This window comes from Lissotriton vulgaris, chromosome 5 (assembly GCF_964263255.1).
Source record: "Lissotriton vulgaris chromosome 5, aLisVul1.2, whole genome shotgun sequence".
NCBI lineage: Eukaryota > Metazoa > Chordata > Amphibia > Caudata > Salamandridae > Lissotriton > Lissotriton vulgaris.
The window spans coordinates 1132621436-1132649346 of NC_141693.1; the positions used below are offsets into that span (position 1 = coordinate 1132621436).

The window sequence follows — 27911 nt, forward strand, 5'->3', positions numbered from 1 at the left end:
TGTCTGACCAGAAAATCACAGATTGATTACAGTCAGACCACTCTCAACCCACCAACCCAGCCAATGTTGGGCCACCCACTCGTTCCCGAGTATGGCACCAAATCCCACACTGCCCGCAGCTTTAGTCCATAAACCTAACTCAGCGGACGTAGTGGGGTGACCGGGCCACTCTACCCTGCCGCTGAAACCGTCAAGAAATGCGATCCAAATATGCATGTCCTGGTGAACCTCAGACGACAGTCTTGTGTGATGATGTTTTTCTTGCAGGCCTGTCATGGCCTGTGAGATAGAACGTGAGAATGGTCATGACATAGGTATTACCCTCAATGAAAAGTTCAACTGGCTAACTGCCTGTTGCAGCTGGTGTAAAGTGACTTTATCTTTTGACAAACATTTTTGGAGTGCTGCTCTAAATTTCAATATTTTCTCTTTAGGTAACCTAAAACATCCCTGTACAAAGTCCAACTCAATGCCTACAAATTTTATTGTGGTTGATGGACCCACAGTCTTCCCTGGTGCCAGAGGGACTCAAAAAGCACGCATGAGCAAGCAAAATTTCTGCAATGCCCAAGCGCATTCCCAGGAGCCCGCCGACCCCAGAAAGAGAAAGTCATCCAGATAATGCATGACATATTGGTGCCCCGTTGCCTGTCTCAAAACCACTTCCAAAAATGAACTGAATTTTTCAAAGTAAGCTCTGGAAACAGAACAACCCATGGGCATGCGCAGATCCATGTAGAATTTACCCTGAAATGAAAAGCCTAAAAGGTGGTGATCTAAAGGATGAACAGGCAGCAGCCGGAAGGCGGATTCAACATCTGATTTGGCTAGCAAGGCCCCTGGTCCCAGAACCCTTGGCATATCAACTGCCTGGTCAAAAGAAGCATATTTCACGCTACAGATTTCTTCATTGATGGTGTCATTTAATGAATTGCCCCTAGGGGCTGACAGATTATGAATCAACCTGAACTCCCCTGCCTCTTTCTTTGGGACCACTCACAGGGGCGAGCAGACAAAGTTGGGCACGGGCCTGTGATCAAAAGGACCCGCTATTCTACTCAGGCGTAGTTCTTTTGCAATTTTTTCTGCTGCTACCCCTGGGTTGGACCATACTGACAGCTGATTTTTACATTCTGGTGTCCCTGTGTAATCAACAGCCGGAATCCTGAAGCCATACAAAAAACCGTCCTGTAACATCCTAGCTGTGGCATGGCCTGGGTACCTATTTAACCAAGGAGTCATAGCCAGAACGTCAATGGGTGAATGTGTTATCATTTGTATCTTTTCCTTATTCCTGTTTCTTCCTCCCTCTATTTCCTGAGAATGAATTCCCTTTTGATTCTGGGTGAGAGGGGTGATTACATATGGAGCATGCTTGTCTGAATTTACAAGTGCCTTGGGCCCTGGTGCATGTTTTTCTATTAAAATCCCAGCATACTCCTATTCGACCCCCCATTCCCTGAAGCCGGGGTCATGCCCCCGGTTGGTGGTGGCCCAAAGGGCTGAGGTGCTTGGGAAGTGTGACCCTTGTTCCAATTTTGCAGTGCATTGACTGGCTGCCCTGGGCTAAACTGATTAAACCACAAGATTGAGTCAACCTGGTCCCAGGATAATGATGGATAAAATTCCTTAGATTTCCTGAAATTCATGTTATAATCCTTCAAACCTACCCCCCCCCCCCCCCCCCCCCCATATTTATTATGAGTCATAGTAACCCTGCTCTGGTAACACACCATTTCTGCTTGCAGCTGAGGCAAACGTTCAGCTATTATGGCCTTAAATACTGAGAAAGCCCTAATCAAATTGTTCAGGGTCTCCGCCACCCTGAATTTCAACATTTCTACATGCCATTAACTTGGAAGCATCCAATTCTTCTGCTTCTTGGCATACTCCATTTCCCTGTTATCCACCAATAAAGAAAATATATTGGTATAAGCGCCCGACCATATCAATTCCTTCACCATGCCTTGCCAAATGCTCCCTTCTGGAGGGTAGTACACCTGCGCCCAGCAATGGCAATGCCACCTCCTTACCTATTGTCCCAGCTGCCTCTGGCTCTGCCATCTTGTCTTGTCCACTGCCGCTCTCATGTTGCGCTGTTTGGGGTAGACTAGTAGTACTTGTCCCTGGGCTTGTCACCCTGCTTGGGGCAGCCATAATCTTTGCCACCATCCTCTGTGCCTCTGCTAATGGGTCCTCACCTACTTCCTTTGCGCCCACAGAAGAAAGTAACATTCCCCCCTTTCCTAACCAAGGGAGAACTGCCGCTATCTGAGCCGCTAACTCCGGTGGTAACTGACTAACCTCCGCTGATGCTAATACCGGGGTGGGGGCCATTGGATTCAGGACAGGAACCACCGGGGATGGTGTGAAGCTAGGTGTGGGCACTACAGGGATTATCATTGGTACCACCGAGATTGATGCTGGAGGCACCGAACTTGGGGTAGGCACAGGCGGGGAAGGCACAGGGGTCAATGGGACACTTGGTGCTTACCCAGGTATAGGGACAGGGCTCCCTGGTATGGCTGGCACTCCTGAAGAACCCTCCCCTGAAGGAATCTCCCCCAAAGGCTCCCTTGGTGTGGGATCTTGATTCTTCCCCTTCCTATTTCTAGCCCACTTGGGGAGTGGGTCCAGTTTCCCTCTGGGTTTCGGGGGCACTATTGTTCGCTTGGGCCTGCCTGCTGGGCCACTCTGGCCATCTACCTTCTGCCTGAGCTCCGCCAGGCTATGCCCCATTTGCTCTACCTTTCCCCATCTCCTATCCATGGTCACCATCCTGCGCATCATGGATTCCAACATATGTTCCATGCGGGAGCGCTTTGCACCGCGTTTACTGCCCATGGTTCCTGAGCCAACAATTGCAAGGTAACTTATACATTGATCAGCAATAACACAACGAGCATATTGTTATTTGTTAACTAAATTGGACCGGGTCAGGTCCTTACCTGCGCACGTTGGGGGTACACAAACTGGCTGTAAGCACCATACAACTGGGACCGCGACACACCAGCTAGCCTGGGTGTTGGGCGAGCGAACTTTAGCCCGGTGGCCCACAGAAGCAGTGAAGTGCAGGCCTTTCTCTGTCCCCTTACAGCAGAGTTATTCAAACTGTGGGGCGCGCCCCCCTGGGGGGGCGCGACGCCATCTCAGGCGGGGCGCCACTCCTTCAGCACCATAAAATTTCACCTTTCATTGTTCCCCAAGGTGGCGAAGCAGAGTGGAGCTGCAGGGGCCCTAAGAAGGGGTGAAGACTATCAACACCTCATTCACATGTCCAAAGGTCTTTAAAAGACGGGAAACAGGCTCCAGTAGGACAGCGAAGCCCGGGCGGCACTGTGACCACTGCCCGGCATGCAGACTTCTCTTCCCCCACCTCGCTGAGAGCGGCCCCTTTCCCTCACCCCCCTCCCCATCCCCGACACCGCTGAACGTTTTCTTCAGTGACCTAAACATCTACAGTTATGGCAACCCAAATCACTTTTCAAGTGAAGGCATCAACTATACCAGTGGAGAAGTATGTATTCCAGCGCAGTTTTGTCAGACTGCAACTCGTTTTCCTTTATTGCTGGTGCCAAGTCTATCGGGGCTGACGCGCCTGTATCAATATGGAGCACCAAAGCAAGCAGCTTTCCGGGTTGCGATTCTAGCCAGTTTGAAACACTGGTACAGCAAGTGTGTATTGTGCCCTAATGCAAGCAAGGAAGGATAGTACAACAGCCTTAATTGAGGTTTAGCTGTCTCATTATGCACTGGGCCCTAGTGTCCAGCACCTGCAGCACCAATGATGCCTACAACTCTGCGAAGTAGACTGTCTGCTCTGCCCACTCCGCGCAGCAAGAAAAGGCAAATCATGTGCACTGGTTAATGCTATCTGGGCAAAGGTTTCACTTCATTAGCACCTGCTTTATTCCAGAATACAGCAATAAGCATAAAAAAAGGAACAAGACAACCTTTTCAAACCCTGTAACAACTGTTGCGATTGTTTTCTGTATAAAAATAATAAAAATCGCGGTGCCATCACACCACGACTTTTACATCGCAGTATCGTTTGAATCGCATGCATTCACTATGCATGCGACAACGGCGCGATGCCGTTAACATCGCATGCGATTACAACGCTTACCGCTACTGTGAACTTATTGTAATGCGGTAACTTATTGTAATGCGGTGTCAAATGCCCAACACAAGCACGAGGCTAGGTTCCTGCAGTGTCAACTTATTGTAATGCACAAGAGGTTCCTGCTCTGGTCGAGGCTTTGGAAACATGAAAGTACGGCATGAAAAACAAAACACAAGCACGAGGCTTTGTGAAATAACTATAATTATGCATGAAATAAGTATATTTCTGCATTACATTATTGTGTGCATAGAGGTTGGTGGTGGATGTATGGGTGATGGGATGGATCGATGCCTGATGGATGGATGGATGCCTGATGGATGGATGGGTGCATGATGGATGGATGCATGGATGGGTGGATGGTGGATGGGGGGATGGATGGATGGATGAATGAAGGAATATATGGATGGATGGATGCATGATGGATGGATGGATGCATGATGGGTGGATGGATGGATGGATGGGTGGGTGCATGATGGATGCATGGATGGATAATGGATGGGTGGATGTATGGGTGCATGGATGGATGGATGAATGCATTATGGGTGGATGGGTGAATGATGGATGGATGGAATCATGATGGATGGATGGGTGAATGATGGATGGATGCATGATGGATGGATAGATGGGTGCATGTGGATGTATGGGGGATGGATGGATGCATGATGGGTGGATGGATGGAAGGATGGATGGATCGATTAATGATGGATGGATGGATGGGGGCATAATGGATGGGTGGATGCATGATGGATTGATGGGTGGATGGTGTATGGGGGGATGGATGGATGAATGATGGAATATATGGATGGATGGATGCATGATGGATGGATGGATGGGTGGGTGCATGATGGATGCATGGATGGATAATGGATGCATGATGTGTGGCTGGTGGATGTATGGGGGGATGGATGGGTGCATGATGGGTGGATGGGTGAATGATGGGTGAATGATGGATGGATGCATGATGGATGGATGGATGGATGGATGGATGGATGGATGGATGGATGGATGGGTGGGTGCATGATGGATGGATGGATGGGTGCATGATGGGTGGATGGGTGAATGATGGATGGATGCATGATGGATGGATGGATGGGCGCATGTGGATGTATGGGGGATGGATGGATGGATGCATGATGGGTGGGTGGATGGATGGATGGATGGATGGTGGGTGGATGGATGGGTGGGTGGATGGATGCATGGATGCATGGATGCTGCAATGCCAAACACAAGCATGAGGCTTTGAAAACATGCAAGTACGGCATGAAAAACCAAACACAAGCACGAGGCTTTGTTCCTGAGGTTCCTGCGATGCCAAACACAAGCACGAGGCTTTGGAAACATGCAAGTACGGCCTGAATAAATGCGGTGAAATAAAAAATGTGGTGAAGTAAATGTAACTCTACAGTGCTTCTCAGTTGAGAGCATAGTCTTTGAATGGTACTCATTTTATTGACCACAGAACTTTCTTTGAGGAGGCTGTGCAAGAATTAAGTGGAGAACCCGTTACAATTTGCACACATTTTATCTTGAAAAATGTAGTTTTAGACTGTGTAGTAAGCCTCTGTCATTTCACCGCGCCAACTCGCAAACCTGCAGTTTTCTAAACACTCTTACTGTGTTTAACATTATTAGCCAGATATGGACTGCGAAAAGAGGATGACGGTCGATTATGTAGAATACCAGGTTCCAGAATTTTTTGTCAAGTGGTGGGGGTCCCGACATCTAAATAAATTCAGCTGGGGGGGCTCAACCTAAAAAAGTTTGAAGACCTCTGCCTTACAGCGATGTCCTCCGCCACACCTCTTCCTGTTCTAGTATGAAGAGCACCCTCTATGTACTACTATGATGAAAAACAAGGTTAGCGTATGCTATGGACACACAAAATTAGAACTTGGATTCAATCAATCATTTGCGATAGCCCCGTAATAATTCCTACGTGCCACACAAAGTTACCTTGCTATATGATGCCACTTAAAAGCACTGAGAGCACCTGTTAGTTACTTTAAACACCACTTAAATGCCGCCCTGGCACTGAGGAAGGTGTAATGATTTGCGCAGAATCACAAAAAAGTTTGCCAGCGTTGATGCTGAGAACCGGACCCAGCTGCTCCCCCCGGTTATTTCTCCTCCTTACCCAAAACAAGTTATTGTAGCCCTGAGCTGACAGATTGATTCGCCCAAAATCACAAAAATTCAAGCCTTTTCGTCCCCTTGCCTATTGCCTTTTAAATGCAATCCTAGCTAGTAGACTAAAAACCCAGTGATTCCTCCGGGACTCGAACCCGGAACCTTTGAATGTCTTCAACCTCTAGAAGTCCAATGCGCTATCAATGCGGTGTGCTATTCACCGAGGAATTTATTGGAGCCGAAAAAACGCCGCCGCCACCTTTGAGCAAATTGCTCGATTTACGATCCCTGCTTTCACCTCGATTTGAGCTTTCACACCAATTCACCGGTACCTTTGCAGGTGCGTGCGCATACCTTACTTAAATCCCTGATGCGCCGCTATCACCCGACACTTCCGCCTCCTTAGACACCAGGCATCCGCGGCTCCGCACTCCACTGTGCGTCCACGCCTGCTCCCGCTTCCGCTCTCCGCCGCTTCAAAAGTACGACCTGTAGAGGGGGAAATACAAAACAAGCATTGGAAATGCAATAGGTCTCGCATTAGGAAAGTTTGAGCGACTGGTATTGTAAATGACACTTTTTTTTATTTGTGTTGGTTTTAAAAATAGCAAAATTAATAGCTTTGTCAGTTACAATGTCAATAGTTTGAACTTTCGCAAATGGGACACCTATAGCATTTGTAATGCAATGTGTGTTGTATTTACGTGACTTAGATGTATTGATATTACAAATAACAATGGCTTTAAATTTTGTAAATAATTAATACTTAAATAAAAGTTATTGTAATTTATAATGGCAATAGCTTAAACGTTTGTAAATAACTTTTGTGAAGATTATGTTCAGTGTATTTTATTGTGACGAAAATCCAAGAACATTGCATTTGCACCTATACACACACAGAGCCACACACACACATATAGATGTGGTGATGGTGGATCTGGGGGATGTGGTGGTGGTGGATGTGTTGGTGGTGATTGTGGATGTGGTGGGGATGGTGGTGGATGTGGTGGTGGTGGATGTGGTGGAGGTGGTGGATGTGGTGGAGGTGGTGGATGTGGAGGTGGTGGTGGATGTGGTGGTGGTGGTGGATGTGGTGGTGGTATGTGGTGGTGGTGGTGGATGTGGTGGTGGTGGTGGATGTGGTGGTGGTGGTGGATGTGGTGGTGGTGGTGGAGGTGGTGGTGGTGGTGGATGTGGTGGTGGTGGTGGATGTGGAGGTGGTGGTGGAGGTGGTGGATGTGGAGGTGGTGGTGGTGGATGTGGAGGTGGTGGATGTGGAGGTGGTGGATGTGGAGGTGGTGGATGTGGAGGTGGTGGATGTGGAAGTGGTGGATGTGGAGGTGGTGGATGTGGTGGTGGTGGTGGATGTGGTGGTGGTGGATGTGGAGGTGGTGGTGGATGTGGAGGTGGTGGTGGATGTGGAGGTGGTGGATGTGGAGGTGGTGGATGTGGAGGTAGTGGATGTGGTGGATGTGGTGGTGGATGTGGTGGATGTGGTGGTGGATGTGGAGGTGGTGGATGTAGAGGTGGTGGATGTGGAGGTGGTGGATGTGGTGGTGGTGGTGGATGTGGAGGTGGTGGATGTGGTGGTGGTGGATGTGGTGGATGTGGACGTGGTGGTGGATGTGGTGGTGGTGGTGAATGCGGTGGTGGTGGATGTGGTGGATGCGGTGGTGGATGTGGTGGATGCGGTGTTGGTGGTGGATGCGGTGTCGGTGGATGTGTTGGATGTGGTGGTGGATGTGTTGGATGTGGTGGTGGATGTGGTGTTGGTGGGTGTGGATGGATGTGGGTGTGGATGGATGTGGTGGTGGATGGATGTGGTGGTGGATGGATGTGGTGGTGGATGGATGTGGTGGTGGATGGATGTGGTGGTGGATGTAGGTGGTGGATGTGTGTGGTGGTGGTGGATGTGGTGGTGGTGGATGCGGTGGTGGATGCGATGGTGGATGAGGTGGTGGATGAGGTGGTGGATGAGGTGGTGGATGAGGTGGTGGATGTGGTGGTGGATGTGGTGCATGCGCACAGCAGGCGAGCCCTAAAAATATAAATGTGCTCAGAAGTCACTGCGACTAAAAAAAACTGATTGTGTTCCTCTGTGTTACGTGTTTGGAATAGTGTCTAATTAAATGCAGTTGTATTGATTAAAAAAAATTGTACAGCAGCCCATCTGGAGTGTCGCTTGTTTATTTGTTACACTACATAGCATCTGTTGCAAGGGTTGATTGTAGGGCGAATATCTGGACACTTGGCTGCGCCCTTCATGTGACCCTGGTTGTCAGATGGCCACAAGGGAGGACGCACAAGTTCAGCCAAGGCGTGTTACTTAAAGGTAATTACATTCATTTATTTATTAATGCTGACCCCCTCTGATCCCTCTAGTTATGGAATGATTCATGGAAGCTTTCAGCAAAACAGGAAGGTGGGTGGACACATCATCGCTAATTACGCATTAGGAGAGTTTCTAATATTTATTTTGGAGCATTTGTTGGGCTCCAGGTGAGCAGAATATGTAATCGAACTGAGTCTACCGAGCTGTGAAACTAACTTGCAAGCGCGCAGTGGGATTGTTGCTCTTGTCATTTAGCTGTACAATTATTAATTGCTCCTCCTGTCATCGTTGCAAATCTTCCACAGGAAGCCGCCGAGAAGCTTCCGCTCGGTTCCGGCCGTTGATTGGCTCCCCAGTCGTTCTCTGTTGCTGGACGGGGTGTCCTTGCGCCAGTTTTAAGCAGGATGTGTGTGATTTCTTCCACAGCTGGACCGGCACATTCCATGTATGCCCAGAGGGGACGCTGCCCGCTAAGCGGTTTCTAAACTGGCGATTTTAGTAATGGTAACGCCCGGAACCTCCGCCGTCTAGCCCCCCGAGGGTAGGAATTATCAGGTGATAAATATACCCAAAGCTCCACAAAGCCGGTTTCTTTTTGTAGAGCCAGGACACTTTCACTGAGGGAAAGCGAGTGCCAGCGTAAAGTAATTCAAAGTATCCCATTAATGCCGGGTGCCGGCTGTGTCTGCTGCCATCAATCAAAGAACAATGTGTGAGAAGGGTTGCATTACAGCGCTTATAAATGTACGCTAGGAGTCTGGGAGCTGGCAGCCGGCCACTGCCGCCTATGTGTGCACTATCTGAGCTCCTGATTCTCAGGGCTTCTCGTGCACGTGGAGAGGGTTTTCCTCCTGGCAGGGGCCGCCTGCTTGGATGTTTGTAAATTGTGGTCCTTTGCACACGTGGTCCAGAGGTAAATGGCCCGATGCCTCTAGGGAAGGCAAAATATGTGTATTGAATTGTACTGCTATTTGCATTTCAGAAGAGCCAACATGTGTATTTCTCACTTTATTTTCGCCTGGTCGTTAAAACAGCTATGGGTTTAAATTAATTATATTAGTTGTGTTTTTCCCGTAAGGTATCAAGGGTATCTACAAGGTTAACCAATTCTGAACGGCCTGTGTCCGTCTAAGTGAATGTACGGCCGGCGGAGGGCATTGCTGTGGGGAGGGGGGAGGAGAAATGCGATACGGCGGGCAGGGGAGGGGACGTGGTCCAGAGGTAAATGGCCCGATGCCTCTAGGGAAGGCAAAATATGTGTATTGAATTGTACTGCTATTTGCATTTCAGAAGAGCCAACACGTGTATTTCTCACTTTATTTTCGCCTGGTCGTTAAAACAGCTATGGGTTTAAATTAATTATATTAGTTGTGTTTGTCCCGTAAGGTATCAAGGGTATCTACAAGGTTAACCAATTCTGAACGGCCTGCGTCCGTCTAAGTGAATGTACGGCCGGCGGAGGGCATTGCTGTGGGGAGGGGGGAGGAGAAATGCGACACGGCGGGCAGGGGAGGGGGCGGAGCGGGGAGAGCGGCATGAGGGTGTGAAGCAGCAAGGGAGGAGTGCTGCTGGCGATTGACTGGCGATTTGATGATGTGCACGCGCATTTTAGGTCAATGCGCTTGCGCATTGACCTAAAAGCCACAGGCACAGCACCAAATCGCCCAGTTAGTTTAACTCTGGTTAAAGCCCTATATGCTCGCAAGCTCGATGCGCATGCGCATCGAATAGCGAGACCTAACAAGCTCGATGCGCATGCGCATCGAATAGCGAGACCTAAAAAGGAGAAGCCGGCCACCGTCCTGTCTTCGGAACAAAAGGACACGAATCACCCGATTCTGCCGCCTACTTATAACCTGCAATAGAACCAAACAAGATAACGTTTACAGCCTCCTAGAGGCTGGGAAAAGCAGACCTGGGAGAGCGGAAAACAGAGACCGACCCCCGAGCTCCTCAACCTTTTAAACCTTCAACCTGGCCAGGCCGGCTCTAACCGACCTGACCCCTGCTCCCCCCTCACCAGGAAGCGACTCAATCGCTTCTGGGCCAAAGGGGAGCCCCTTCAAGCCAATACCTGATGCGGCAGGGCGCGCCCCACCAGGGAGAGCAAGCGAGTGGGGGAGGGGGCCGATGACGGCCCCAGCACTCTCCTTATTAATGCAATATACTTTGAAAAGGACTATTATCTGCCGCTCAAGCCAATCTTCTAGCTTTGGGGGTCTGATATAGTCCAAATTGTCACACGTGTAGGAGCGTGATGCTTGGTAGTTGTATTATTACTATCCTTGAAAGCATGGCTGGGCCAATGTGTGTTGCAAGCTGCAGTGGGCTACTGACGAGAGCCCTAGCACTTATGATTTTTTACAAACTAAGCACTGGATTAGGGTTGTATACAGGTTGTTCCGCCACATCGTGTAAAGCATCAGAGTTCCTCCTGTTCAGTGAGATTAATACTTTGTTCAAGACAGCTTTACACACTTTTTCTGACTTTCTTTCTTTTATTCCCGAAGTAGCACCGGTCCCTTTAAAGAACACAGGTTGCTTGGCTGCTTTAAAAATATGTTTCCCGTTTGGGAAATCTAATCCAAAGGTAGTGGCCTGTCGCCCCCTGAGGGTCACGAACCCTGCATTCACAGGGTGTTCCAAATGGCGACCTGCCTTATTGATATTAATCATGTACGTCCTTTTGTCGCCCACTATAAGTATTTAATTTGTGTCGAGGCCGGTTAGTACACAGATCGCACTGTAAATTGCATACCCATACACAAATCGGTCAGTATGCAAATTGCATACCTTGGTGTGCGAATGGGTCGGGCTGTTAACAAGGGAGAGTTTCTGCAGCTGCAGTTTGCTGGTCATGTCATATGCTGCCGAAATGGGCCAGTCGGATGGCAACTGATCTGGACGTGTGCGAAATACGTTTTCGTTTGTAGTTTTAATTCCCTGGACTTAAATATGTCTTAATTCCGTTGACTTAAACATGCCTTAAATAAATCTCGGTGGTTGACATACCCTGTAGCAACCATAAGAAATTAGGGCAAAATCTGAGCTACTCTCTCTAACCATATTCCACCTTCCTCCCAACGAAGAATGTGTGAATGTTGATGTGCAAAGGAGCCTCGTGTGCTGTACACGGGCAGGGGATTATTGGAGGCGGCACTGATATTCAGGCACTCACAGAAAACTGAGGAAATAGATGTTGTCCTTGATAAATGGTAATTACAAAACTAGCCTCTCGTGTCTGAAGCCCTCATGAATCTCTGGAGGGTCGCAAGGTCATGCGGTGATGAGATGAATACTCGGGTGTGGGCGCCTAATTACAGGTCGGCCTTGTGGGATGGTGGTGTGAAGAGTTCAAACTACTTATCTGAAGCGGATAACAGATTTATCGTTTCCACTCACATTGTGTTGCCTGTTCTGCAGTCAGCCATTTTACCGCCGCCTCCCAGAACACAGAATATTTTCTACCTATTGAGAGCAAGTAACATTCCAAGAATTCAGGTTTGTCCACATGCTGTGCGCTTATATCTTGCGAATAAGCTACAAAATGTTGTTTTTCAGCTAGGTCTTTTGCTGAAATTCTGGAACTGTGAGGGAGGGGAGAGGTGTGAAATGCTGTGTCACCGTATGTATGACGTTACAACACATCCAGTCACAATGCTTGCCTTTACAACGCAGTTTTTACACAGCAACATCCTTTACAATGCATTCTTTTACATAGCATGCCATTACATTGCGTTTTCAGAAACTGCCTTTTCAACGCATTCCATTCCATTACATTATACCTTTCAACGCATACCATTACAATGCATACCATTACATTGCATTTAAGGTAAGTGCTGGATAGTGTAGGGGTAAAAATTACTATTCTAACTCCAGTGAGAGAAACAGTAGGGTAAGTGTTAGATAGCGAAGGGGTAAAAATTACTATTCTAACTCCAGTGAGTGCAACAGTAGGGTAAGTGTCTGATAGTGTATGCGTTGTAATGGTATTTGTTGTAAAGACTTGCAATGTAATGCAGGCGTTGTAGTGACATGCATTGTAATGAAATGCGTTGTAGTGACATGCAATGTAATGGCTGTGTTGTAATGACATGCGATGTAAAGGATGTTGTGATGTAATGACTGCTATGTAAAGATAGGGAGATGTAATGACTGCGTTGTAAAGGTTGTTTCCTGTGTCCCCATCTGCCCCCCACATATATTTACACAAAGGAATAATAGGAAAGAATATGCTCTCTATTTGTCCCCAACGCTCACTTTGGTTATTTTCCACCAGTGCAATTTGTAGGGTTTGAACAAGGAAAAGTCATAATCCACTGTGGGCATGATCAAATGATGAACCTTCTTATTTCATGTATTATTCGTGGTTCATTTGACATGACATGCACGTTGGATGCACAGTAACAAGTTGGCCCTCCCAACAAAATGTAATTTGGACCAGTGTTCCTTTTTTAATGTTCCCCTTTTAACACTTCTAGGAGCACCTAGCCTATATAACCTGCTTGTAGAATGCAACATATGTAAATGTAAACGTAGAGGTACTTGTATAGCGCACGACTACCCTGAGGCATCTCGGCGCTTGTACGAATACCGCTGAGGAACCCTTCCTGGCCTTTCCCTGTGAAGTGCCCACTCCTGGGCACCCCCAAGGTGAAGCCAGGCATCCTAGCGTTGTTGGGGCCGTTGTGGCGATTAATAAAGCTATTGCTCATAGTTGCAGAGTGGGTCCCATGATTAGAATAGGCACCGAGGCGAGAATTATCAGGTCCGAGGAAGTAGAGCCCAAGACCCGCTGAGGCGGGAATTGAACCCTTGTCCCGGGCTAGACCTCTGCATCAGGGTCTGCCACTCTAACCATTGAGCCACACTTCTCCATATAATTATCTACATCAATCCACACTATCTGCCCAGCTTCATGCTTCCTGTAGAAATCCAAAAGTAACATTTTTGTTGCTAGCACGGACAAAGCCAATGTGTTCGGCTTAGTAGTTGTAAGCTTTAGTCTTCAAAATTAGATGTGTGCTTGATATGAGTGCATTTTGTTGGCATAATTTATTGGAGTACTGTAAGACCAGAGTCTGATATCTAGATTGGCTTCTGGTGAATGCTGGCAAATAATTTAAGTCTTTCTGTATCATCCACTGTGCCCACCGGCACCCCAGTCTTGCTTACCTAAAGGATATACACATTATCTAAGATTATTTAATAGCCTTAGCTAATAGTATCTATATTCCACAGGCAATTTATTGGTGAATGCCATTTCTCCATGCATCACCTTTGCTATAGAACCTTCTGACAATTCCCTTACAAAAAGGGTAAAATTTGCTGACATTTCTGAAAAAGCCCAATACTTAACAATATTACCTCTTCTTTTATTAAATTGCAGCTGAACCCCTATGCACTGTGTTGCTGCCTTGTCTATTTTTAGTTCCTCTGTGTGACCATTACCATCATCTCACAGGTATGAGGTAAGGGATCTTCATCTTTCCTTCTACTCCCTTATTCTCCCTACAGCCTTTGTCCAGCCAATCTGAAGCGGCTCTTTGAAGTGCCACTCACTGGTTACAAACTACTCACAACGTTTTCAGCTTCCCAAATCAGTGATCCTCCTAATTCATCCGAACAGCTCTTTCACGTATTTCAAGAAAGTTCACAACGACCTGTATCTGCAACCTTTTTCATTCCTTCACCATTGCTGCACTATAGTCTTGCTGCCCACTTTAGAATAAGGTACGGTCTTTGTTGAATCCAATTAGGCAGAGACACTACAAATAAAAATCCAAAGAGATAAATGAAAAAGGTGTAGCAAAAGGACCTCATCCACCATGAACCTCCAACAGCTCCAGCCTCTAGTTACAGACTGTCCACTTACATCCCAATATCTTAATAACCAGTCTTAACATTCTAGAATACCACAGTCTGCTATTGAATGAAGTAGAAGTCATTTTTGATGGAATTCCTTAAACTTTAGTCCTGTTGGCCTACTACATCCTATTTTGTCCGGCGTTCACAACATATATTTTGGAAATGTTACTTTCAATTTTTGTTTTTGCAAATCTTATTGATGAAAAACAGTAAAGGTTCACTACGCTTTTCCAGATTAATCATCAATGGAGCCAGTCTTGGGCTTCTGAACAGAAATGTGGGCCCAGCACTTGTTCTTTTACAAATTAAGCACTGCTGAACCATGTGCTTTGACAATTACTCTGTGCCTTACTTGTAGGTAGTAATGCTGTAAGAAGAGAAGACAATGACAATGGCTAGGGAGAAACCAGACAGTACATCAGTGTTGCTTATGGTCGAAATGAAAAGTCTAGGAGGTCAAGAGGTAAAATCCAGATATTTTGTATTTTGAAGGAGGTGGAATCTTTGTGCAGAAAATAGAAGTCCCATTTACACAGAGGAAAGTAGGACGAAGGACGAAGTAGATGGGAAGTTGCTTAGGGCCCTAAAATAATATATTTTATGCATTATATTTTAGTCATGGAGTCTGCACGCTGTGGCTCATTGGGCAAGAACACCACCCCAGAGCAGCAAGCCCGATTTTTGATTCGGACCTTAAATCTCTTGGCATTATGGAAAACGAAATTTATCCTTAATGGTGCTAAGGCTAATTCGTCTGATGCTCCTTACAATGATTTTTAGATGTATTTTAAAATCGTAAACATATTTGAAACATTCTTCCATATCATGACAGCCGTGCTGAGTTTTCGACCTTCCTGGGTGATCTGCTGTCCCAGATCAAGTGGTTTTTTTTAAATGCTGGGACTTATACACGTTTTGCTAATTCCATTGTAAAGTAGGACTACAAGTCACAGGAGTCAAACAAAAAAGCTGGCCTGGAGCAGCAAACCACGAGTGGACTTGGGAATCTCGGCAGCTGTGTTATGATAGGATACAAAGATCTCTTTCGTCATCGAAATCATTTTACTTTCACATTAACTTACTTCTAGATTAGGAATGTAACAGAGAAATATACACCAACCAAACACAGCCAAACAAAAGCAATCTATGGGCATCACAGCACCTTGGAAGGGGTACCACCTATCTTTGAGAAACATACTGGTCATTTTTTCGGGGCTCTGGAAGCGCCAGGACCCGTTACTTAAATAGTAATTTTCTGCCTATAGTTTTAACGCAGCAATTCTTCCTCTTATTTGCCTTAAAATCGATTAGCAGTATCCTTGTCTAGACACAATTAGAATTCTTTGGAAGAGCTTTTATCTTATGTTTGTTGCTTTATCTTTATATTTCAAAGGGGAAAACGGATGTTAATGACTTTCATTATTATTATTGCCAGTTCTAGCACCAACATACTGGCCTATCTATTACAATAATGGTTGCATTAAAAGGCACCCAGATTTCGAAATCCTTACGGTGCTATACAAATGCTGACAACATAACACATGTACCAATTCTCTCGCCTCTGACAAAACCTCGTTTAAAGCGTACCCTAATAACTCTGCCATCATATATGGATCAAAACGGCTCTGCTGCAGTAACATTTATATTGTGTTTCGTGTGCCTGACACTGGTCCTGAGTCATACTGGCTCCTTTCTTGCACTTACCTATTACATGGGACAAGACCCTCCTTACTTTTGGCTCGGAGCCTGCTTGGATCCAATCTAGCCAAAAATCCCATCAGCCTCTGAAACCCTGAGCCCAATGTACACACCAGCATCAGCCAATTCTCCTCCAGGCTCTCTGTCGCCTTTACGTGTTTATTAGATTCTCTTGAGAGCCCATGTCTTGCACTTAAACCAGGTGCAGTGCGTAGGTGTGCTGCGACTTCCTTCCTTGAGGAATTTCCAACACATCCATTACCCATGTTTACATTTTGTTCATGTGTTTTGAAATATTGTTATATCTGGCAGTTGACTCTTTCCTTTGTGTTTCCCTCTCTTTTCAGATGGCCTGATTGTTGTTGGGGTTCATTCAGCCAAATTTCCAAATGAAAAAGTACTGGACAATATCAAGAGTGCTGTCCTGCGGTACAACATAACCCACCCTGTGGTGAACGACGCAGACGCCACACTCTGGCAAGAGCTGGAGATATCTTGCTGGCCCACCCTGGTCATCCTAGGGCCGCATGGGAACTTGCTTTTCTCCCTGGTAGGAGAGGGCAACAAAGAGAAGTTATTTTTGTTCACCGCAGTGGCTCTCGCCTATTACAAGGATAAGGGTGAAATTAAGGAGGACAGGGTCGCCATCAAGCCATATCGAGATTCCCTGCCACCGTCCACCTTGCTGTTTCCTGGAAAAGTGGCAGTAGATGAATCCGGGGACAAACTAGTGATAGCCGACACAGGAAACCACAGGATCCTGGTTGTGCAGAAAAATGGATACATCTTACACACAGTAGGAGGTAAGTGCTGAGGACATTTCAGTGGTTCTCTTCGACTACATAAGTGCACATGGATCAGCTCACTGTACTTGTTCAGTTTTCCAGTGGTAGCCATAGATAGATACGCCTTGATGGCATGACTGACTTAGAACTCTTGACCATGACAGTGTGTTGGAATAACATACAAGCGATTGTATAGAAAAGACTGCCCCACAAAACTAGGCTGGAACAAGACCGGAGATAGGACTTTCACAGAGTATAGACTAGGTATTGAAGAGGAGTCTACAGGGGAAGATGACTAAGGTTGTAGAAGAGACACAATGGGTAATGGACAGTGGAGGAGGAGTACTGATGGGAATGTTAGTGCTGAACACAGTTACGCAGTGTAAGCTGAAAGATTCAGATAGCAATTAGGGACATTGGTGCTGCAGTCACATACCAATATATTTAGAAGAGTTTCTTTTGCACAAGGCCCTCTCCAGTGATGGTAGCAGTACACTAAAGTTTAACTTGCATCCGTGATCTCTTGCAGTGCTAATAATGGGCTAGTAACTTTATTAGTTACTTTACATTTCTTTAACTTCACACGCTTATTCCTTTTTATTTGTATTACGGTGTGCCACGCTTATTCCTTTTTATTTGTATTATGGTGTGCATTTTATTACCCACAGAGTTGACACTACTTCAGGTTTTTAAAAACATTTTATGATTAATGTTTTTCTTATGTAAACATGTTTTTTAAAAATTTTTTAATTCATTAAAGGATAAGGTAAAAGGATAAAAAGCCAACCCGCCATGATCATTCACATTTAAAATTAACAAACTGAAAGAAACCATGGCATTCTTCTCCATCCGAGCTTCCCTTGAAAGTCATCATTGAGACACTCACATTTTTTTAAACCTCTATTATTCAGTTTTAGTAGAATTAACCGTGCAGGGTCAAGAAACAACAGTCGCAACATACAGTGTTAAAGCTGAGGGAACAAACCCAAATTGAACATGGTAGTTATAGGCAGACAGGAGACAATCATCCAACCACAGGGCAGCGGAACTCACCAGGCTAATCACAGTCACCCTGTCCCCTAGGGGTCACATACATCCTAGTTTTCGGAATCAGTGTCTTACCCTCTCAAAGTGACGTCATCAGGAGCTACAAACCTTTCTCACAGGTTCCTGAATGTGGCTAAGTCATCCCCTAACTTGGCGTCCCTTCTGCTATTTTTCATGCAAATTCTCTCTGCCTTTTACCAGTGTTCTTTTGAAAGGGTGCATCGCCTCATCCATGTAAAAGCCACCCTACAGTGGGCAGCACCAATGCCAGCTACACATATTTGCCCGCCATCTTGTGGCCTTTAGGGCTGCTATTGTGCCCCAGCAGGCAGAACTGCGGGGTTAGGGTGCCGCACAAAGATGTGGTGGGTGTGAGTTCATCCACAACCTGGACCCAGAAGTCTGCACTTGCGGGCACCTTCAGGCCATTGTGCAGGTGTTCAGCCCCAGAAAGTCAGCAGTGTGGGCACATGTCCGACCGGATACAAGTCAGCCGATGAAGCATCAGGGCCGTCATATTAGTGTGGTCGAGGAAAGTATAATGGATCAGCCTAAATCAGTCATTGCTTGATACTGTTTTGGTGAGGGTACTGACGTGAGTCTAGTCAGCATCCTCTAGGAGAACTCCCAATTCGGCCTCCTACGTTGCTAGGAAGCATAAGGGTCAACTCACAACATTTTCTTTAATCGCCCTGTATAGCATGGGCACCAGATGCAATGATAGTCTCTCCTGCAGCGGTGGTGATGTGGTGTTTCAGATGCATTGGTTCCTATGGAAATTTGCCTGTTCCAAGCGCGATGCACCGGTTCTGTTCCTGCAACAGCGGTGATGCGTTGATTTTGGATCATGCAGCAGAGGATGTGTTGGTCCCACTGGAGCAAGCACCTCAATCCACTTCCAATTGACCAGGCTCAGAAGCAGGGGGGTAAGACTTTGACATCCCTGAATCTTAGAATAGGAGGCAAGCCTTCATGCCCTTGAAGATCTTGGTTCAAGTAGGAATCTAGTTCTTTCTCAGCAGGGCCGAAGGTGGCAGGCAGCAGGTTGGCACAGCAGAAAAGCAGTTCTTCTAGAGCAGCAGTCCACCAGAATGGCAGTCCTTGTAGCAGTACAGCAGTCCTTCCCCCTGGCAGAGTTTCTTCATAGGTCAGTAGTATCTTATTTGGTGGGAACAGAGACCCAGTACTTATACCCAGTTGTGCCTTTGAAGTGAAGATGACTTCAAAGAGGTTCTTTGAAGTGCACATAGGTCCTCCATCCAAGCTCTGGATCCAGACTCACTACATAGGGGCATGCAGCCCTTTGTGTGGTGACAGGTCACTACCTTTTCAGTTGTATGTGCCCAGGATGACCCTTCAGGAAGTGGATGGCCACTCAGTCACACCTAACCTTCGTTGGTGTGTGACTGTCTAGGGAAAAAGCAAAAGTGCGGCTATCCCCCTCCCCAGACATGTATTGGAGACAGGCTGCAGGCACACAGAGCTCAGAGTAGAGAAATGCCATCTTTCTAAAAGTTTCACATAACAGAACAAATGGCTGTGAATATTCAAACTTCCATCTTTAAACAAACCAGGTCAAGTAAATCTAATAGCTTAGCCCATGTATTTCTTTTACAATTTATTCAGTAATATTTTAAACAGCATATTACGAACTTTTGATGTATCACGAGAAGAGACATTTCTCGACCTTTTTCAATGAACACGAGCTTGAAAACTGGAAAGAATGAGACATTGAAAGCCAGCAGAAGAAAGTTTAAATGGTCGCTGAATAGAAGTATCGATAAATCTATGAACAATTTATAGAATCTGTCTGTCCTAGCGTACACAAGAATTTGACCACTTAAGGTCCTGATGGGAACCCTAAATCTGTAGTGGTTCGAAATACGCTGACGAAAATCCTATGGTACTTCTTCACAAAAAAAAATGTGGGTGTGGAGAAATATTCTGAATGTAAATCACTTTGAAACCCCCAGGCATCTTCCAAGAGGGTCACGGCATTGAGAACAACTGGGATAGTCACCTCTGGTTTTGAAACATTTGACTGGTTCTGAATTTTCCATTTTAGGTCTATGTTGATATTGTCCACTCTATACGGAAACATCCCCCAAATTGTGTGTTTATTGTTTTGATGCATAATTCACAGTCATTTGTTTTATTTATTTTTTGTTATGTATTGTTTTCTAATTGAACTGTCTTGCCCTGAGGGGTATATTTGTACATTGAAAAAGTTTGAGAAGTGTCTCTTCTCATGACACACAAAAAGTTCCTATTATGCTGTTTAAAATATTACTGAATAAATTGTAAAATAAATACATGGTCCAAGATAATAGATTTAGGTGACCTGGTTTATTTAAATATGAATTTGAATAATCACAGCCATTTTTTCTGTTATGTGAAACATTTTAGAGGTCCCATTTGGCTGTGTGTAAAATGACCCAACCCCTAAGTTTGTCATCTTTCTAAAAGTGGCATTTCTAAAATAGTGATGATAAATTCAACTTTGCCAGCAAAGAGGATTCATCATTACCATTCCAATTATATGAAACATGACAGAGCTACTTGTTCTGACTCCGGAATTTCATCTTATAAGTGTAATAAGTAATTTCCAATGTTAACCTATGAGAGGGGTAGGCCTTCCAGTATTGAAAAATGAATTTGTGAATTTTCACTACCAGGACATGCAAAACTTAACAATACATGGCCTACCTTTTACTTACAGAGCAGCCTGCCCTATGGGCTACCTAGGTCTACCTTAAGGGTGACACATATGTGACAAAAGGGGAGTTTAAGGCCTGCAGTGTTTTTTAAATGCCAGGTCGGCATGACAGTGTAAACTACATACACAGCCTCTGATTTAGTAGGCCTGAGACATGTTTAAAGTGCTACTTGTTTGGGTGGAACAGTCAGTGTTGTAGGCCCACTAGTAGCATTTAATCTACAGGCTCTGGGCACAGGTAGTGCACTCTACTAGGGATTTATAGATACATATGCTTATTGTGGATAAGACAGTCAAACCATGTTTAGGGGAGAGAGCACATGCACTTTAGCACTGGTTAGCATTGGTAAAATGGTCTGGGTCCCAGCGCTAAAAAAAGGATTCAGCAAAAATACGAGGCAAGCCGGCAAAACGTTTGGGGAAGACCACTCTAAAGCTGTCAGGTCTAACATACATATAGATAGGGCCTGTAAATTAAATGTTACTAGTGGGTTACAACACTCATTTTGCTACCCAATAAAGTAGCCCTGTAAATCATGTCACAGGCCTGCCATTGCAGCCTGTAGTGCACTTTTAAACTGCCACTTCGACCTGGCAAAATAAACCATCTGCCAGGCCTAAACCATCATTTTTAATGTTTATAAGTCACCCCAGTGTAGGCTATTAAAGCTTATAGGGTATGGTGCATGATATTTAAAAAGTAGGACATGTGTTTAAGTTTACATGTCTCAGCGGTAAACAACTAATTTTTCACTGTTGTGAAACATCTGTCTCTCTCATAGACTAACTCTAGGTTACTTTAAATACAGAAAGGCTGTTTACACTCACTTGAATTGTAATTTAAAATCTCCTTTGAGGTAAAGACTAGGTTTTTAAGTTACATTTCTCTAAATGGCACTTTTAGAAACTTGGCATTTTTCTGTCTCAACCAAATGTGCCTTTCTACCAAAGTCCAGGGTCGCATGATTGGGAATGTGTCTCTTGTGGTGTTTTGTGTATTCTGTCCATACATAGAGACAAAAGGGCATTGCGTTTCGGGCAGGGTGTTGCTCTCTTGAGCAGGATGTGCTACCGGGTTGTACCTAGCCTTCCTGAGCTTAAAAGGGTTAGGCTCAAGGGTTACGACCCACTTCTTGACTTCTAATTGTGGGATGCCTACCTGGCCGTTGACAAGTACAGATGACACCTAGGCCTGCTTGCCCTTTGTTACCCTAGATAGTCTGGAGTCAAACCCAGGAAAGAGTTAGGTTAGACAAAGGGAGCACCCCCTCCCACAGACTGTCACTGGGGATAAAAGTGGCACCTTCAGAGCTTCTCATTAGAACACTCCTGAACCAGTGGAAGCTTCAGAAGGACTGCCCTACTGTCTGAAGGCGGAAGATTGGACCTGCTTGTCTTGAAACCAGGCTCCCCAAAAGTGACTCTGAGGATCAGTCGTCTGACCTCCTGCAGGGTCACAACAAGCTTACAGAGGGCTCCCTGCAACTGCCCAGCTGAGACGGAGTACTCCCTGCAACTGCCCAGCTGACCAGCACCAACTGGATCTGCCTGGACCTGCTCAAGCCCTGCTGCTGGCATGAATCCTGATTGTCATGAGGTGTCCCCTCGCCCCCCCCAGGTTCTGAACCCTGGTATCAGAGCATACTCTTCCTGAAGCAAAGTTGAAGATAAAGAGGTTAGGGTTCTTTGCAAAAGTGAAGTGACCTCTTCGTGCCAAGAATCAACCCTCCACAACGACCCCCAATGCAAAGCTGCAGTGGAACCTGCTTTTCATGCCAACAAGTGCTTTAAATGGGCAGTTACTGTCTGGTACACATTACCTGCAGTTCTTCAATTTAAAACGGAGTGTACCTGGACTTCTCAGCACAGCTGCAATACATATAATGAGACAGTACCGGCACTGCTCAGAAATAAACAGGAACTCTAAATAGTGAGTAACTGCACTTCTATGTTTCCATTTAAAGCACTGGCGCCAACAGCGACTGCCTGCAACGTGCGTCACCCCCCCCCCCCCCCCCCCCCCCCCACACCTGCTCCTCACGCTAAAAAAACAACCACCTTGTGGGCAACACAAACTGCAATTTGAAAAGGTAACTTGAGAAGGTAACTCTTCAGCAGGACAAAAATTGTCACTTTATGGTTTGCTCCCTGTCAAATGCAGTGCCACCAACAAGCTGCAGTAAAATCCAAGTTAGGACCCTGTGGTGCAGCCACTTTGTACAGGGAGCTCCTTCTCATTACACCTCAACTCGTCTTTGCTATGACCGTACACAATCCGATGCTGTGAGGGAATGATTCCTATTGTATGGTGAGGTTGTGCGACATTACTGTGGAATATACTCACAAACTCATCTTGGATCCAGTCAGGCTTGTTTGTAAAATCTTTGGGCTACCAAGGGACCAAAAAGAGTTATCAGAGAGCAAGTCAGAGAGGCCAATAAGGCTTGGCAGGACAGTTACCTTGTAGCCAAAGCAGTCTTCAGTCCAGTTATTGGCTCTATAGAAAACTGCCGTAGACCTCAATGGAGTGGTCCTGATGCAAGATATACAGGATGCTGAAAATGCTGCAGATGTCGAGGATGCTTATCCCATCGCCGGGGGTCTTCCTGGGGCCACACCGCAATCCACAAACACAGTGAGGTGACTTCAACCACCGAATTTGATGCCCTCGAAGTCCAGGTGAAGACCAACCAAAAAACAATTTCCCCGGGTCTACTGATCTCCTGTCACAGTGAAACCAGCAGTTCCCTTTAACTGCTGCTGTCCTTTCAGCTGACCACAGGTCACACAGGGGCAACTGGGCCCAACTGTGGTGGATGAGACCTTTTTCTTCTAATGTCCTAGGGTCCTACCTATAATGGATCCCGCTCAACTGGGCCAAGTACCCCTTCTACACTTAATTCTCAGTAGTCGTTTTGGTCGAGCAGTCAAGGCTCCCTTGGGTGGAGGGATGTAGATACAGGTCAGGGAATGCAACTCATAAGTCAAAATTTAAACAGTATGAGCAATAAATCAATGTCCAGCCAAATACTTACTTTTATAAGATAAAAGTAGTATTTTGTTTCTAACTCTACACATGCAAAGAGATGCAACATTCGGGAGGAGGAGCTACGCGTCAAGCAAGATGGCTGCATAGGACCTCGGCTCCGCGTAGCTAGCCCCCCAAGCTAGATGATCCTGATAACTCTCCTGTGACCGCGGTGTGCCTCCCAGTTCCCGAGTCACCACTGGCGACTCAGCTGCTACTCCGATCCCGCTGCGGTGTCGGGGGCCGGAGCTGTGACTTGTAAAAGTTGTGGCCTTGAGACCCGACGAGCCTGGGGACTCGAGTGGCACTGGTGGCCGTCCCGTAATACAATAACAACGGGGCCAGTGAACGGAAGTGCCCAGCCCGGCCTGCATGGAGAGTCCGCGCCGAGGAATTTTCTGGCAGGAGCAGCTGCCTGCTGACGCTGTGCAAACTCAACTTTGAACCTCCGGTCCAGCTGTGACATCTGGGACCGGAGCTGTTCAGCGGCACCAGAGGGCGGGTGTAACATGCCCCGAACTGCGGCAGACAACAAGGCGGCGGTGGATGTGCTATGAAGCGAGAGACTGACCCCGCGGTGACACTGGGGGCCGGAGCGGAGGTGCGGTGGTGCCCCGGGGCGTGAGTAATAAGCCCCGAATTGCGACCGGTGGCACATAACCGTTTGATGCACTGTGGATCGAGTGGCCGGGGGTCCCCAGTTTGACTGCTGCGGGGGTCTGCCTGCAATTGGTCGAGCTGGGGGGGTCGTGATTACATGTCTCTAATCCCCCCCTCCCTCAACGCTAACTACAATACCTCTGGAGCGGTGTGCATACTGGTGAGGTGTGCTGCGGGCCGATCCGCTTGGGGACGCCAGCTTCGGGCAAGTTTAGCCGGGGGTGCCCCGGGGGACGCTGATTGATGCAGCAGAGTCTGGCAGACCCGGTTGGGATCTAACTGCAGTTGCAGCTGGTGCCCACGAATACCGCTGCGCTCGCCCCCCGGATACATCGGCTGTCCCATGTAGGGGCAGCTTGGAGGTGGACCGGTCGATACTCTGGAGTCTTGGGGAAACATGCTCCGCTCCCAGCTGCGGAGCCACAGATGCTGGTAGACGTACTGTTGACCCTCTTAATGCAGGCAAACAATAGCGGACTGAACTGTGCCATATACTGGGCTGATCTCTTCATAACTGTTTATTAGACTATCCGGTGTTGGCCAATGCCACGGGGCAAATCGACGACCTACGTTGCATAGACCTGAGGAAGTGCTGACGCGACTGGTCTAGCCACGGGGCGATCAATATGGCAGCCAGGGGAGATCCAGATAAGTCCCAGAACAGGTCCTCGAGGGGGCCTAAACCGGTCCAATCAAATAAATTGGACAGATATACCTTGCCAAAGGGATCACCGGGAGAGGTGAAACGGATCCCGGCGCTGACTGGAGAATCCTCGGTCGCACCGGCGGAACTAACATTATCGGATGTGATGGCTGCCATCGAGGATGTGCAGGCTTCGTTGGGGCATAAGATGGGGTCCCTTGATGCCAAGCTGGACACAGTCACAATAGAGGTAAATCTTATCCGTGCGGACCTCGCCAAAGCAAATGAAAAAGTCAAATCTTTGGACATAAAGACCACCAGCTTAGTGGATGACATGGCGCAACTCCAACAGGAGGTATGTGATCTTAAGGCCTCTCGGGTTTTGATGGTTAGAAAACTGGACGATTTTGAAGGGAGGGCCAGGCGGAATAACGTACGGATCCTAGGGGTCCCTGAGAAGGCAGAATATCTGTCATCGGACTTATTTGTCGAGGACATTATCCTTAACCATCTTAAACCCAAGGGACTGGAAGGCCATAGAGTGCCTGGGGGTAGACCCAAGCCCGGCGCCCCTCCCCGCCCGATAATCGCGAGGGCCCTGAATTTAGAGATTGTGATGCGATACTGCAGGCGGCCCGTGCAAATGGACCCCTCCCATATGAGAATGCCTCGCTCTCCTTCTTTCCAGACTTTACACAACTTGTGCAGAAACAACGCCAAAGTTTCCTGCCGGTGAAGACGAAACTGAGAAACAAGGGCTTGCGGTACGGAATGATGTTCCCGGCGAGATTGAGAGTGGAGGCGAGGGGGAAGACTTGGTTCTTCGATAATCCTGAGGTTGCAGTGGACTGGATTGATTGTTTTCACTCCCCTGAAGGACAAGATCAGGGGCGGAAGATGGACAGTAGGTGGGAGAGCGCAACAAAAGGGTGGACATGAGACACTGAGACAGTGATCACTCGGAGATGGCCCCATGGTGATATAACGATATTGATGTGGTGCAGTGGAGGGCCGGGGGGTAGCCTTGGAGAGCCGGATTAAAGTTTGGTCTTGAGCTGGGGGGGGCGTGCTATATGGATTCTCCTCCCCGTTACTATATTTAGTTAGAGAGTTGATTATGAGTTTGGGGCGACAGGCACACTGCCAGTTGGGGATGGGCATACGCCATAAGATGGGGTGCAGGGAGGATGGGAGGGAATTGGGGTCCGGGAAGTGTATTTTGTATGGGGGTTTGTTTGAGTTTTATTGTTATTTGCATCGGGTGACAAAATTGCAACTGGATGCTAGTGGTGTGGGGTAAATGTCATGTATTAGTCAGGAATCGGGGATACGGGTGTTGAGATGGAATGCCAATGGTCTGGGTGACAAGATAAAGAGGGGTATGGTGAATCAACTAATCCGACGACACTCCCCAGAAGTCGTATTGCTACAAGAGACACACCTTGTTGGGAACCGATGCCTGGCCCTCCACAAAGGGGGATATAAACTTGTGGCACATGCTGGGTTTACGTCGGGATCTAGAGGGGTGGGTATCCTGACAAAGAATTCCTTTTCGCTGGATTTTCAGGCCACCTGGTCAGACCAGAGAGGTGGATATGTGGGTGTCTCGGGACGTCTTGCGGGGAGGATTTACGTCGATTTACGTACCACCCTGCGTACCACCCGGCCTCCAGTACGATACTTTTAGAGATTTAAGTGCCATTTTCCTGACATTGCCTGTGGGGCTATTGGTGTTGGGGGGAGATTTCAATGCAGTACTTGACGGGGAAGTGGACCGCTATCCGCCGCGGGTTCTTCCCCTGTCGCAGAGATGGCTTCCTGATTTCCTTGAAACTCTGGCGTTAATCGATAGTTGGAGGTTACGCAACCCACACCAGACATGCTTTACCCATGTGTCTGCCGCGCATATTAGTATGTCCAGGTTAGATTACGTACTGATACCAGCTGCGCTGGCGGGCGCAGTTAGGGAAGCGAGATACCTTGGCTGGGGCATTTCTGACCATTCTCCAGTGTGGTTAGAGGTCGAGATGGAGCAACCAGCGGTGGGAATGGTTGCTCCTATTGCGGCATGGCACCTGAAAGACCCAGCCACTAGAAAGGAGATACTCCAGATTTCGGAGCGCTATTTCCATGAGAACGTGGGTACGATTGATTCAGCGCAGTCGGTGTGGGAGGCATATAAAGTGGTGCTAAGAGGTGAAGTTCTCTCCTTGGTAGCAGGTAAGAAAAAGAAACACCAGTCGGAGGTGAATAGGGTGGAAGCGGAGGTGATACAGTTAGAGAAACGTGTGGCTGAGTCTGCGGATCCGGGAGATTTACATACACTACAGTTAATACAAGAGGAATATCGAAACCTCTCCAGGGAGAGAGCGGTCTCCCAGGATGGTGCTCTACAGAGTCGGATCTATGAGCACGGAGACAAGGCTGGTAAACTGATTGCTTGGTTGGAACGTGGGGAGTGGGCCTCTAGGCTAGTGTCTGAGATAGAGGGGCCGGGATCTAATAGAGTCACGGATCCGCAGGCAGTTACAGATGTGTTTTCAGCATATTTTAAGGAAGTTTACACCCGGTTGGTGGATTCACGGAGGTTGACAATGTTGAAATGCTCAAAGATATTGGCATGCCGAGTCTCTCAGACGATGATAGGGACTATCTCAACTCCACTTTCACGGACGATGAAGCCGCGCAGGCGGTTAGAGGCATAAAATCTGGGAAAGCAACGGGTCCAAATGGTATTCCGATAGAAATGTACAAATTGAATGCCCATAAAATCGCTCTGTTTCTCCGAGCCATGTTTTTAGAAAGTAGGGAGTCTGGGCGGCTTCCGTACGACCAACGGGTGGCAAATATTGTGGTAATTCACAAGACCGGCAAGGTTAAGACA

The 27911-nt window shown here is 47.0% G+C and overlaps 1 protein-coding gene across 1 annotated transcript in view; it reads left to right on the forward strand.

The window, feature by feature from the left end:
• NHLRC2 (NHL repeat containing 2) overlaps positions 1-27911 on the forward strand; it is a 1046453-nt gene that overhangs the window by 332061 nt on the left and 686481 nt on the right. The window contains exon 3 of the mRNA XM_086922864.1: positions 16496-16951. Within this exon, the coding sequence (XP_086778990.1) occupies positions 16496-16951 (456 nt within the window). The remainder of the gene's footprint in view (positions 1-16495; positions 16952-27911) is intronic.